This window comes from Lissotriton helveticus, chromosome 3_1 (genome assembly GCF_964261635.1).
Source record: "Lissotriton helveticus chromosome 3_1, aLisHel1.1, whole genome shotgun sequence".
Classification (NCBI taxonomy): Eukaryota; Metazoa; Chordata; class Amphibia; order Caudata; family Salamandridae; genus Lissotriton; species Lissotriton helveticus.
In genome coordinates this window covers 851,196,595-851,211,594 of record NC_136061.1, presented here as the reverse complement: position 1 = coordinate 851,211,594, position 15,000 = coordinate 851,196,595, and the positions used below count along the sequence as shown (strand labels likewise).

Below are 15,000 nucleotides of genomic sequence, written 5' to 3'. Positions count from 1 at the left end.
CAATGAGTGCGCAACAACAGCTTGAGTTGATTAATGCAATCAATAACATGGCCCTCACACATACCAGACTCTTGTTCCATGGAGATTTTAACCTCTGGGCCAATGGAAGGCTGGATACAGCATTTAACAACCTGATCCAGTCCTGCGATAACCTGAGCCTAAGACAATGGGTGTCTGAACCAACACACACGGAAGGGCACATTCTGACATGATTTTTGGGGAGGAAGGCCTGGTCACAATGGGGAATATAATGGTAGCGGGTTGGACGGACCATCATCTGGTCAATTTTAGCTTGGATATCCCAAATCAGATGGGACCCGGGGGAGAGACTGGAAAGGTCTGCTGAGAAAGGCAAAAATGGGCCCTTTGTTCGATCTAGGTTCCCTGGTTGATCCAGAGAAGCAAGTCACAGTGAACTATACTGCTCTCTGTGAGCAGCTCACCAGGAGGATCGACCAACTCGCCCCGCTAAAAGATATTAAAAAAGAGGGAATCCCTCGGCCCCCTGGTACTCGGAGAAGTTGAGAAGCCTGAAGTTGGCTTGCAAGATGGCCGAAAGACACTGGAGGAAGACCTATGGTGAGAAAGAGAAAGCCAGCTGGAGGCTCATTTTAATAAAATATAAAAATGAAATAGCCACGGCCAAGACAGAATACTTCACCTCCACCATCCTTAATAGTGCTAATAAATCCAGGGATATCACCCCGACTCTATCAACAGTAAAGTCGAACCAACACAGGAGCAGTGTGATGGCTTGAATCATTTCTTCCTAAAAAAGGTCAACACGATCATGGAAGGTCTGAAAGAGTCAACCACTCCAAGGCCATTAGATCAGCTGGAGGGGGAAAGAGGTGACAACAGGGACAAGGACATCGGTGTAACCGTCCCTAAGGTCATCCTGGATAGTTTCCCGATTCCCTCGGAAGAGGAGTTCACCCGAACAGCTTTGGGAATTTCATCTGGATCTCCTCTGGACCCTATCCCCCATAAAATACTGAAGGAACTCGGATCCGAGCTGTCCCCCATTCTGTACCAACTGTGTTGCCAATCGCTCAGCAATGGACTGGTACCATCGAGCTGGAAGCAGACCATTATAACGCCTCTGCTGAAGCCCACTCTTGATCCGGGTGGTTATAAGAACTACAGGCCCATCTCCCTCTTGCCTTACCTGACCAAGATAGTGGAGTGCCTGGTGAGCAGAGCGCTGTCCCTTTTTTTGGAGAAAAACAATAAGCTGGCGGAGGAGCAATTTGGCTTCCGACCAGGCCACGGAACAGAGACGGCCCTGGTGACCGTCTTGGACAATCTCCGAATGCGAGCGGACAGGGGTCAATTGGCAACTCTGGTTTTGCTAGACCTGTCCACCACATTCGACACGGTCAACCACGACATACTTCTGAAAAGATTGGAATCCCTAGGAGTAACTGGGGTGGCACTAGGTCGGATGCGTTCCTATCTATCGGATAGGTGGCAAGCAGTAGCGCTCCCTCCTTACCAGTCGCAATTTATAAAAAACGAATATGGAGTCCCACAGGGTTCGTCCATCAGCCCGATTCTGTTTAATGTATATTTGCGACCATTGCTGGGAATCATCAAAAGGTATAACATCAGTGTGATCAATTATGCCGATGATACCCAGCTCATTGTCTCCCTGGACGGAAAGCAAGCAGACTCACTGGAAAGCTTTCACGCCTGCTTGTCTGAAATGGCCAATTGGCTAAGAGGCAACTCTCTCCAATTTAACAAGGAGAAGACAGAGATTTTTCACTGTAAAGTTGGGAAGATCTCTCAAGGACTGCCAAATGATTTCTGGCCTACAAATGGAAACGGCCCAATGGCACCAGTCAGTGCTGTACGGAATCTGGGGGTCAGTATTCAATGAAAAAATGAACCTGGAGTCACATGTAAATAAAGTAGTGGGAGCTTGCTTTACCCTCATTCGAGGACTGCACAAAATACTGCCCTTGCTGCCGTTCCAGGCAAGAACGATAGTAGTCAGGAGCATTATTTTAAGTCGTCTTGACTACTGCAATGCCCTACTTTTGGAATCCCCGGGGTATTTGATTGCCAGACTCCAGAGTGTACAGACCACAGCTGCAAAGCTCGCGCTGAGCCGACCACGCAAATCGTCAACAACACAGGCTTTAGCAGAGCTTCACTGGTTTCCGGTAGCACAAAGGATTTTGTTTAAATCCTTGTGCGTAACGTTTAAGGCGCTTCATGGGCAAGGACCTAAGCCGATTCAAGCTAGCTTCCAATGGTACGTACCCAATCGCAATCTTCATTCCGCATCTGCCCACCTGGTCAGGGTACCAAAGACAAAGAGGGCAACCATGGGAGGTAGAGCCTTCAGTGTGGCAGCTGCCCGTCTCTGGAACAACCTGCCCTTGGACATCAGGCACACACAGAACCTGCTGCTTTTTCGCAAGAAAGTAAAAGCCCGTCCCCTGAGTCTCTAACTCTGTACCTAGTATCTGCCTAGCGTGGTCTGGTCCGTATGTTGCCTTAGCGCCAGGATGCCTGTAGGGTTACAGTGCGCTCTCCAAATGGCAAATATAAATAAATAAATAAATAAATGATGGGTGTAAATCACATGCAAACTCACTGCTGTACTAAATTGCATTACTTGGAACATTCGCGGCCTCAACGATGGTAGGAAATCAAGATTAGTCCATGCCTACCTTTCTAGACATAATGTAGATATTTGTTTGTTGCAGGAGACGCACCTAAATGTTACACCTTCAAATAGACTCCGCTATGGGCGATGGGGTGGTGTTTACTCCTCTGTATACTCCCATTATGCACACGGTGTGGCTGTGTTGATCAAGCGGGGGCTGGATTGGAGGGAGGGAATGGTGCAAATTGACCCAGAGGTACGATATACCCTTCTACTCGGGACACTATGTGGGGTCTCCATGGTCATTGTGGCTTTATACGGTCCTAATATAGATTCCCCTGAATTTTTCAATGATGTCTGGATGAGGGTGAGGGCTACAGGCTGCAGCACCATATTGTTGGGTGGGGATTTCAATGCTATTCTAAATGACGATTTGGACAGGCGGGGGGCCTCCCGATCTTTGCATCCCACAGCTGGCGCTGCCCTGAAAGCTATAATCTCGGATGGTGACCCGTAGATATATGACGCGCAGGCATCCACTGCTCAGGGAGGGCACCTACATATCCGATCATCACAGCGCATGGTCCCGCTTGGACTTCTGGCTGGTGTCTCGTGATGTTGCCTCTTGGACATTGGATGTATTGCACATGCCGCGCACCCTTTCTGATCACGCCCCATGCTTGTTGAAACTATTGCTTCCTGACTCGCCCCCGCGTGCTTTCACCTGGCACTGGGTCTGTAGACATCATTGCCTCATTCTGGGAGGCATTCAAAGTCGTTATCAGAGGTAAATGTATTGCCAGACATGCGGGAGTGCTTAAGGATATTAGGGGAACGTTTGTCTCCTTAGAGGCCCAAATTAGAGAACTTGAGGAGAGATTCTTTTCTACTGAGGACCCAAGCACTGTTGGTCTTTTTAAGGCCAAGCTACTTGACTTCTCTGAAGAAGCGCAACAGGAGGTTAAATACCTTGGAAAATACGCAGAGGCGAGGCGACACGGGGAGGGGGATAGGCTGGGGCGCAAGCTGGCTGGTATGATTAGGCCACCTAGGTTCAACACTTTTATCCCCGAAATACACACCGCACCAGACACAGCGGTTAGAGGCCAGGCAGACATTTTAAATTTTTTCTTTGATTTTTATTCCAGTCTTTATACTGCCACCCAAGGCACATGTCCTGAGGGGATGCGGTCCTTTATGGACTCAATCGCCCTAGTCTGGTTTAATAATGTCCACAGACAATATATGGACCTCCCGTTCACCACAGACGATGTTGCCCAGGTTATAAAAAGTCTGCCACTTGATAAAGCCCCCGGCCCGATGAGCTAACTACATCTTTTCATAAGACATATGTTGAAGAAATAGCACCTAAGCTACTGGCGGTCTATGAGGAAGCTCTGGAGGAAGGGGTACTGCCCGCATCTATGAGGGAAGCCATAATTATCACTTTACTAAAGACGGGGAAAACGGATACGGAAGTACATTCATATCGCCCATTGTCGTTGATAAACGTCGATGTCAAAATATTAGCCAAAATGATTGCCAATCGACAACAACCACTGCTCCCCATTCTAGCACTTCCGGATCAATCAGGGTTCCTCCCTGGGAGATCTAAATCTCATAATTTACGTACTATATTTTTAATCTTGCACTATCTACACCCTGAGGTTCATGCAACAGTGATTTTCTTAGACGCCACCAAGGCCTTCGACCCACTTGTGTGGCCATATTTATTTGCCATACTAGGCCGGATGGGATGTAGTCCACTCCTACTTAATTGGATACGGTTATAATATACCTTGCCCAGAGCCCGGATTAAGGTGAATGGACTATTATCTGATCCCTTTCCTATATCGCGCGGCACAAGGCAGGGATGCCCTCTCTCCCCGCTACTGTTCGCGATAGCGATAGAGCCCCTGGCCGCCCGTATCCAGCAACACCACACTTTGCGGGGCATAGGGCTTAGTTCCAGGAGCCTACTAATATCACTGTATGCGGATGACGTGACTCTAGATCTACTCAACACGGAGGTAAACCTGGACCCAGTTTTGAGGGAGTTTATCCGGTTCAGTGGCCTCTCTGGGATTTCTATAAATTGGGCAAAAACTGTGATATTTCCATTAACGGAGGGCACGCTATAGGTGTATTCTGAGTACCCCCTTAAATGGGAAGCTGAAGAGGTCAAATACTTGGGCATATGGATCAGTCGTGACACACAGGCAGTTTGGAACCTAAATTATGGGCAGGCAGTTGAATGGCTGGAAGAAAAGGTCAAGATCTGGTCTAAACAACCATTATCCTTAGCTGGGAGGATAGCACTGGCCAAAATGGTCATTCTGCCCAAATTTTTGTATCTATTTGTAAATATTCCGATCCCACTCACAATGCACTTTTTTACTACTCTCAAGTTGCACCTAATTTCCCTGGCATGGGCGGGTGGGCAAGCGAGGACATCTTGGGACATGCTAAGACTCCCGCTACGTCAGGCCGGGCTAGGCACCCCGAACATGTACCTATACGCACTATGTGCCCAGGCCCAGTTTCCACACTTTTGGGTACACCCCAAGCCATTCCAACCCAATGTCGCAGTGGAACTTGACGCTGTTGCGCCTGTCCCGCTACAAGTTGCTAGCTATAAGCAGACGCGGCGTCCACATGGAGACATTGACACTGCCGGCACGCTACGTTGGGCCTTGGATGAGTTGCGGAAAAGGGCGGGAATCCCATTGCTGTATGCCCCATCGATCCCGTTAGCACAAAATCCAATGCTGCCCTGTCACGAAGACAGGATTAGTAAATCGCTAGCGCAGAAACGACAACTACGCATCTTTGAAGATTTATTTCCCGGAAATTAATTTAGGCCACCTCCGTCAGCAGAGGAAGGCCAGGTGGTACCTTTCTCCGAAATATTCCTATATCATAAGATACGTGCCACATGTCGTGTCCGGTCTAGGGACTTCCCGGCGGTCCCTTCACCACTTCACACGCTGGAGAACCTACTAAAATCCCCCTCTCCCCGCAAGCTAGTCACACGATTATATACACACATGCAAAACACAGCCTCGGTAGTGAAGCCCAAATCCTTCCAGTATTTGAATAAAGATCTTCCCATTTCACTGACCGAAGCACAGTGGGACTTTTGCTGTGGACAATTGAAGGAGCTATCTCCCAATTACAGGCTCAGACTGATCCACTTTAAATATTTAAACAGATTTTACAGAACACCCATCAGCCTGCATCATATGGGGTTAAGGGAGGATGATAGCTGCTGGCGCTGCAAATACTCCCCTGCCACGTTCTTACATGTGGCTTGGGATTGCCCAGTGATCGCAGAGTAATGGTCCAAAATTTTCACCTTGGTCAGCCAAATTGTTGGGGTGCCGGATGCTCCATTGCTCACTCTGGGCTTACTGGGCTATGTCAAAGACACCTCGCCTAATCTGCACAAATTACACGCCCTGCTTCTACTTTATGCGAAGCGGCAGGTTGCGGTACATTGGGGGAGGAGGAGGGTGCCATTGATTAATGGGTGGCTTGCTGACGTCACCAATGGCAACACACAGCTCAGTTCATTTTGGGAACTAGTACCCCCCACCTCATGTCCTCATGACATTTGGGAGCCATTTTTGACATGGATAAGGGGACAGAGCAAACTAGCTGAAGCGGACATTGAGGGTTCGCAAACTGCCCAATAGATATGGAACAGACTGTGGGTCACAAAGTCTTAGGTGCGAGCCCTGGATCATATCACCCTTTGGAGCGGGCTGTAAGTTGTATACGTTTTGATTTGTCCTGCACGATAACTGAGCAGCTGTATATTGTTCTGTGTAGACTGCATATATATGTTCGAAAACTACTGTCAAAGAGGGTATTAATAGCTGTGACTAGTACTTCTGTGTATTAGTGATGTATGCACGATGAGACCAGATAATGCTTTGTATTTTAATATATAATATGTAACTGAGACATACTCCATCCTGCTGTAACAAAAGACTGGGCTGTTATGTTGTTGTACGGTTTTTGTACCTTAATAAATGCCAATATATATATATATATTTTAAATAGGTCTCCTGCAAAAAACAATCAGCACATCTAGCTCTTTTCAAAGTCTGAAGAACCCCCACCCTCTTGGAGTACATTTAAGCCGCTCCCATTAAAGGACAGGCAAGTAAATGCTCTTGTAATTGAGGAGTGTCTCGAATAGCCTGTGCCCTCTGACCTCCCATGCAATGGGACCACACCATATTCTTGCTGATTCATCATTTAGACCACATGGTGGCCGAGTAACTGATTGAAAAGGGGAAAAATTCACTCTCAAGAAACTACATAAAATGAAACTGTGATCAAAACATACATGATTTTCATTAATAAGGTTGCAACTGGAACCAACACAGTTATTTGGATTTTATAATATTCATTGGAATTTACTGGTAACACATCACTATTATTAGTGTTTTTTCGGTGCTTCAGACACACCTATCCTGAAAAATACATTAGCTGTATGGGATAGTGGGCCCAATCCATGCACTTAGTGGATACCACACTCCTAATACTTTTAAATTCACTAGGTATTTACATTGTTGTTCTAGTGTTTTTGGGCCCTACCGTTTACCTTTCTCTTTAAGAAGCTGGATCAAAATGCCTTTTCATCCCTTGTTTTCAGTAAAAGTACCAATCTGTGCTTTATATTATCCAAAACACCTTGTTTTTTTTTTAAATGTCATGACTGCTCATTGATTTGTCTGACAAGATGAATACATACCTTTCCACCTTCAGAACGAGGACGCTGGAAAGTAACCCTTCCAGTATAATGATACGGAGGAAAGTCTCATCCAAAAACAAAGGCTAGTGATTCAGGGTTCCTCGGTGTGAGCCACATAAGCCAAAATAAAATTGTGTTGCTGCTGTTCTTACATTGAACACATTTTTTAACAGGTTTTCCATGTTGGAACAACAATGCACAACACATCTTGTTGTTTGTGATCTTATCCTTCCAAGACCTCATAAGCAAAGTATATTAAACATCCTATCATTTTTTAGCATTTAAACATATCAATGAACCCATGCAAGGGAAATACTTCAAGCTTCTTCATCTGTGCCTGTTTTCGGTGTATAAATTTACCTAAGTTAGCAAAATGACATATGTGGCATGGTGATTCCCAAGTTCAAAAATGGGGGGGAGGCAGAGGGATACGCTAGGTTCACCCTCCTGTTGGAGTAGTACACACAAAAAATCCGGAACAACGGATAAAGAACCTAGCTATAAAAGTAGATCGGCATCAAAAAGTTTGATGTAATCTGGAAAGGGAAAATGTCCTTTCTTGAGTCCCCTCACTCACCAGGTTTTCCCCACGGTGACATGCTTCATCGTAGGGGCCATCTCAACCTGCTGCGGGTTGAGGTGTGCTGCGACATGCAAAGATACTTAGGAGCACTTTAGTGAGGATCTATGTGTAGTGCAGTGCTGTGTGTAGAGTGGAGTGATTTAAAAATACCCAACTAGTGAGTGCAATTACTTTTATTCTTGCTCCTAGTTGATATATTAAAAGTGGGGTGGGTCTCTAGGCCAACCTGGTTTGCAATGAGTCAGGAGTCCTAGTAGAGTGCCAACATGTTTCGAGCTTACCCCTAAGCTCGTCCTCAGGATGCCACAGGGACCAGCCCTGTGTGTACCACTCCAAAAGTGCAATATAAATAGTGATTATAAATGCTGATTCATAAGCATTAGTAGAAAAAATACATATGATATTTAATAATGTTCGGTAGATATCAGTAATAAAGAAAAACAACAAGATTAAGAAACGACACCCTGCCTGTAGCAGGTCCCTTTGGAAATATTCCTGTTCCTCCGTGTGGTGCCTACGACGGACGTGTCATGCGTCAGACTGTACACAGAACCTAAAGTGGCTGTTAAAAAACAAGTTGTTGCGCACCTGTGACCCTAAATAGGGACACAACGATGTGGTGCGCAGTGTCCCATTACTGGTTTTTTAAGTGGCGACATATTTAAGCAGAAGGACCGAACTACGTGGGGCCACATAGCAATACAAAACATATACAAACATATACACAAACATACTTTTCAAAAGGCTGCAATGTGCCTCATGGTCAATGCGTGGGGGCTTACAGAGTTACACTGGAATTCTATAAAAGGGAAGAGAAAGGCTTGTTACTTCTCTGTAGGTAGTGGACACCTGGGCTGTTCTGTGTTTGAGAAGCACAGGTTGGCCCCGGTTGTATCTGAAAAGGAATGGACTTACTTTAATGGCTGTCCACTAATGGGGCACTGCGCACCACATTGTTTTGTTCCTATTTAGGTTCACACGAAGGAACAGGCATATTTCCAAAGGGACCTGCTACAGGTAGGGTGTGGTTTCATAATCATGTTGTTTTTCTTTATTACTGACTAGCGGCCCGTCCCGAATTTGTCAGGGTATGAAAAAGAAGTCTGCAATGGCGGCTCACCTGGGCACGTTTTCCATTTTCGGGTCCTGCGCACCTCACAGTCTGAGGGCGTGTGCCTTGGTAGATTCATGCACTCCAGTGCACTTAGACGCTCCACATCGCGTCAACGGCAAACGCCACAACTTCAAGAACGCTATTCCCCTGCTTCGCAATGCTTCCGGCGTCTCCGAATGCACACGCTCACATCAATGCTAAACGACACGCCTACTTCATTTCGTGTCAGAACGCTAGTCTCACACAGAACGCTCTGCTGAATGTCTCCGAAGGCGCACGCCCACAACAATGCTAAACGACACGTCCACTTTAAGACGTGTCGAACGCTATTCTCAACCAGGACGCTTGTCACAATGCTGAATGCACACGCCCATCGCTTTAAGACGTGTCCGAACGCTATTCTCAACCAGGACGCTTGTCACAATGCTGAATGCACACGCCCATCGCTTTAAGACATGTCCGAACGCTATTCTCACACATAATGCTTGTCACAATGCTGAATGCACACGCCCATCGCTTTAAGACGTGTCCGAACGCTATTCTCACACAGAACGCTTGTCACAATACTGAATGCACACGCCCATCGCTTTACAGCAGACCGCCCACGCCCACAACGGACTACTTTGTTCCAAACGGTCTTTTTGCTTTCTAGTGTATATGTTGGGCTGGTGTATAGCTTATGTCCTTCTGCTTATACTCACCTTTCCATTGCTGTATGCGGTGTTCTGGTTGGCGCTGTGGTTCCGGAGCTAACCCGCCTCAACGGTTTGGTCTCTCTCTTTATAATATTAGTATGGATATCTACAGAACATTATTAAATGTCGTATGTATTTTTTCAACTAATGTTTATTAATCAGCATTTATAATCACTATTTATATTACACTTTTGGAGTGGTACACACAGGGCTGGTCCCTGTGGCGTCCTGAGGAAGAGCTTAGGGGTAAGCTCGAAATATGTTGGCACCCTACTAGGACTCCTGACTCATTGCAAACTAGGTTGGCTTAGAGACCCACCCCACTGTTAATATATCAACTAGGAGCAAGAATAAAAGTAATTCCGCCCACTAGTTAGGTATTTTTAAATCACTCCACTCCACACGAAGCACTGCACTACACATAGATCCTTACTAAAGTGCTCCTACGTATCTTCGCAAGTCGCAGCACGCCTCAACCCGTAGCGGGTTGAGATGGCTCCTATGATGAAGGATGTCACCGTGGGGAAACCCTGGTGAGTGAGGGGAACTCAAGAAAGGCCATTTTTCCTTTCAAGATTACATCAAACGTTTTGATGCCGATCTACTTTTATAGCTAGGTTCTTTATGCATGGTGATTCCCATAAGCCCAGAAACAATAGGATCTGCTTAAATTTAAAGCATTGGTGGCACTTACTTTAGGATTTCTTCTCTGCATTGTCTCTGTGTTGCAAAGCAAGCAATGGCCCACATTTTGATCTCCACTCCAGTGTGGAATTGCTTCCCTCGCATATCCCACACTCCATGGCTTGGGGTCGCAACTGTCCGATTCTGAAAAAATAAATAAGAGGTTACTGTTTGGGATACGTCCTCAGTTTCTTTGCTGGCTAACTTCCAGCCTGCATGTTTTTGAACAGTGCTTGTTTACTACAGTACAAGAAATAATGAAACTAACATACAACAAAAATAACTGCTTTATATTTAAAAACATACCCTTCCCCCATACTGCAACATGGGTGCTGGAAGAACTCGCCCAGTCACGTGAGCCATCTCATCCCGGATTTTAAACTGGAACTCTTGCACAAATGGGTCATCATCATAATTTGCACTTCTTACCTAATCGAAGAAAATAAGCAACTAAACATTAATAATGAAAAATCCCCAATTTGAGCTTGAAGATCAAAATCCTGTTTCTTATTACCCTCAAACAGATAAGTACATGAGCTGCTCTTTTCTGAATGCTAGAGGAATATAATTGTTTGTGGTTAGGTAGGATTAACACATATTGTAACAGACCATCTTGCCAACATTTCCTAGTAGACTTAAATTTCAATCTACTACAATTCAATTCCAATTTATCTAAAAACAAGTGCGCAACTGTACTTACTGGGTTGAGAGACGGGACCAGCATCTATCGCTCTCAGCATTTTTTTTAAAACATATTTTTATTGACATTTTGTAGATTCGCTACAGTTACACAGGTAATATTTGCAACTCTTTTCAGTATTATTCTCTTTTATCATTTAGACAGGGATACATACATTTCTTTCTTGGGGTATTGCATGGTGTTACTTATCTTGCACATTCGCTTATTGTCCACCACTCCTTGCGTGCTCACCGCCCCCCATTTGCCTTACATTAATGATTGTCGTGACCCCCGGCTACTGCTCTCCCCTGCTTTGTCTCGGTGGGCTGTTCAAGCCGGTACACAGGATTTAGGGAATGTCCTCATCAATGTCACTCTTATACCCATAACAAATAACAATTCAACCATCGAAAGAGAGAAAAAAAAAAGAAAAGAATCGAAAGATAAAAGACAACTTAATACAATTTGGCAAGCGTGAGGGGAGCCTGAGTACCGTCTAAGGATACATTTGTTAATCCTGTCAAATACATGATACATTCTGCTTCCATCTCCCCATCCATCGACCCCACTCTCTCACGTACCGTCTGTCTTTCCCCTCTCCAAGATCACTGTGCACCTTCTTGTAGCGGCTATACCCCACACGCCCCCGCATTGAAGAGTCCATTGTCGTCCGTGTGGGGTCATGTAAGTCACTCACTGTCACTCCTAGACTCCCCCCCCCTGTTGTCCGTTCCCTTTCTGGGTTTTCCCAGGTCACCAGGACCTCTTTCCATTGGCCTGCTATCGGTCATCTCCAGATACCCCTCGCTTTCTCTCAACTTAGGGCTCTGCCCTCCGCTCCTGTCCAACCAATAACCTCCCTGTTCCAACTGGCCACTTGTGGCCCAGCGGGGGATTTCCACATCAGCGCTATCCGTCTCCTAGCTAGGCCCTGGGCTAGGTCAATAAATTGATTCCCCATCTTCCATTTGGGAGGGCGCAGGAAGAGCCCTAACAGACCGACTTCTATACTCAGCGCAAGTTCCCTCCCCAGTACTTTCTTTATCTTATCCAAGATTTCCACCCAGTACCCTTGCACCACTCCACAGCTCCAGGTCATGTGTATAAACCCAGCATCCATATAAGCACACCTTGGGCATTTCCTCAGCTCACCACCATACGTAACATTGAGTCTGTGAGGCATCATATAAACCATATGGAGGTAGTTGTAACCGCGTATATTTAAGCCTAGTGTTCCTCGATATTTTCTTATGGGAGCTCATTACTTTCCCCCATTTTCCATCAGTGAGCTCCCTACCTATCGCCCTTTCCCATTTGCCTCGGAGAGCCCCCATAGAGCTAACGGATGCGCCGACCAGGGCCTCATGATGCCACTTCACTTGGTGACCCGCAGTGCCCAAAGTTATCAACGCATGCAGCACTGGGTGAGTCGTTGGTTCATCCCTACTTCCACCCCATAGCTGACCAAAGGTTGGAACCAGGGGTTCGTACTGCAGGAACTGACCGGGAGAAAGGCCATAATTCTCCATCAAGTCCGCAAACTGGACCATGGAGCTGGCCTGGTAGCAATCACCCACCATATCTAAGCTCCCTTCTGTCCATGACCCCATCTGTTCCGCCGTGAACACTGTCACCGGATCCCTTTGTGGGAGCCCAAACAAAAGCAGCGTGGGAGGGTACCACCCTCAGCGAGTGTCAGAAGTGTACACAGGTCCGGAGCGACCGCAGCGCCCTATCCAGATTCCCCTCCTGCAAGTCTTCCAAAGAATGGAAAACATGGATTTCCAAATATTTGATGGAGTGAGGGGCCCAGTTAATGTCGATCTGCAGTATTTCCGGCCGGGGTTCCGTTCCTAACAGGGGGGTAGGTAGGTCGTTTTCTTGTTCACCCGCAAGTCCAACAGTGCCTCAAAATGCTCCAGTAATGCAAGCGCCGTTGATGTGCCAGGTACCGCCTCTCCCAAGTAGATCAGCAGGTTGTCTGCACTCTATCGCTCTCTTCATTATATGACGAAACACGAAAATAATAACATTACTTAATTGTAACTACAGTTCTATAGCACTGGTATCTTCCATGCTTGAATCACTTCCCTTCATCGACGTGTGAGCCCTCTAGTGTCCTTTCAAAAGCTGTATCAAAGTAATTCTTTGAAAACATTACAAAGCACAACTACCTTATTAGTATAGAGCGGAACTCCAACCAATATGTTAAGAGGGCACTGAATTCCACTCAACTCAGAGGCTTTCATATTTCAGACTTCCAATGCACCTGTGTGAAAGGATAATGATAAACAGCGCCTTTAATCAGGTAGGGGATAGGACCATATGTGAATCTATGAAAGATACCAATGCTGGAGAAATGTAGTTATAGGAAAGCACCTTGTTTCTTCTCAAGCACAGGATCTTTCATAGATCAAAAATATGTAATGCACATCATACTAAGCAATAATATTTGAAACCAAAATTAGTGAGAGGTTCACCTTATTGAAATAAATGCAGTCTCACCTCTTGCACAACAGCTGAGGCCTGTGAAGAACCAGTATCCAGAATTAATGCCTTGTGATGCCATAGCAACCTCTACATGTAGCTGCTCAGCATACGTGTGATAGATGGACTGCTGCTTAAAGCGCTGCTGTAGCTGCAACACCTCTGGTTGAGTAAGCTGATGTTCTAGAAAGCAAGGGAGGACCATCTTTCAGATTACAGAAAACAATAACAAATCCAGTTCGCTATTCCTTGTTTTGAGTGTGGCAGCCTTATTGCAGATGGCAGAAGTATATTAAGAGCTGATACAAGGAATGTTTTAGTTTAAAATTCTTTTTTAATTGTTCTAAGTCCCACAACATTTATCTGAAGTTCCTTCTTCCTGTATTACCCAATAATCCCTTACTTTCAGTTCCTGATGGTGGGCTCTCCACCATTCCAGCTAGGTGTCTGATGTCATGATGAAGTGAGCTATTTGCAGTTGAAAGAGTAAACACTTAGTGAGATTTCATCGCTGCAACCACCAAGCTGAGCCATCTTTGATCTTGATTGTGACTTGAATTGGATCAATGAAACACCCAGTCACTTGGAGCCACTTGGTACCCAACTCCTCTTACAGAGGGAGCATCCACAGAAAGGTTCCAGTGAAATGTAGGATGATATCATGGCCAGCAATGACGAACAGTTATAATGAAGATGATTTCAACTTTTCAATCTGCCGAACAATGCTCTTAAGTTGCACAATTCCTTCCCTCAACGAGAAAGATTTGCCAACCCTGTTCAGGACAGCCACTAGAAACTGGATTAATGTTTGGGCCGAGGTTGAGATTTGATCATGTTGATGGCCAGCCCCAGACTGCAGAATGTTTTCATACATTAATTTGTCAGTGGGTCTGCTTCTCGATAGGGCCTTCTCTATCAGCCAGTTGTACAAGTAAGGAAAGATTTGATGTACTTGACGAAGTAAGACTGCTGTCAATCATGCCATGCACTATGTGAATATTGTGGAGCTGACTCAAGAACAAAGGGAAAAATCTTGAACTGGTAATGGCACTTGGCTACCTAAAATGTTAAAAATTTGAGATGTCTGGGATGAATAGGTGCGTTAAAACAGGAGTTTTATAGACCTAGGGAATTCATAAACTCTCCTTCATGCATCAATTCCTAAAGACTCATCATTCTGAATGACTGCTTCCTCAGGTAATTGATGAGTTGTGAGAGGTTCCCAGTAGGGATTTCTTACGATTTTTGTAAATAAATATCTTTCCTTCCTGGAACTGGAGAATGGGTTCCCGTCATGAATCATTGACACTATGACTACCTGCAAGACATTTGCAAAGGTTTCTGTACACATTTGGATGTGTGTCCATATTTCACCAAGT

General features: G+C 45.6%; 1 protein-coding gene across 1 annotated transcript in view; it reads right to left on the bottom strand.

Moving 5' to 3' along the window:
• LOC144823032 (protein argonaute-3) overlaps window positions 1-15,000 on the bottom strand; it is a 1,185,091-nt gene that overhangs the window by 356,331 nt on the left and 813,760 nt on the right. Inside the window, exons 10-11 of the mRNA XM_078681169.1 lie at window positions 10,762-10,884; window positions 10,466-10,599 (exon numbers count right to left, since the gene is read on the bottom strand). Of these exons, the coding sequence (XP_078537295.1) occupies window positions 10,466-10,599; window positions 10,762-10,884 (257 nt within the window). The remainder of the gene's footprint in view (window positions 1-10,465; window positions 10,600-10,761; window positions 10,885-15,000) is intronic.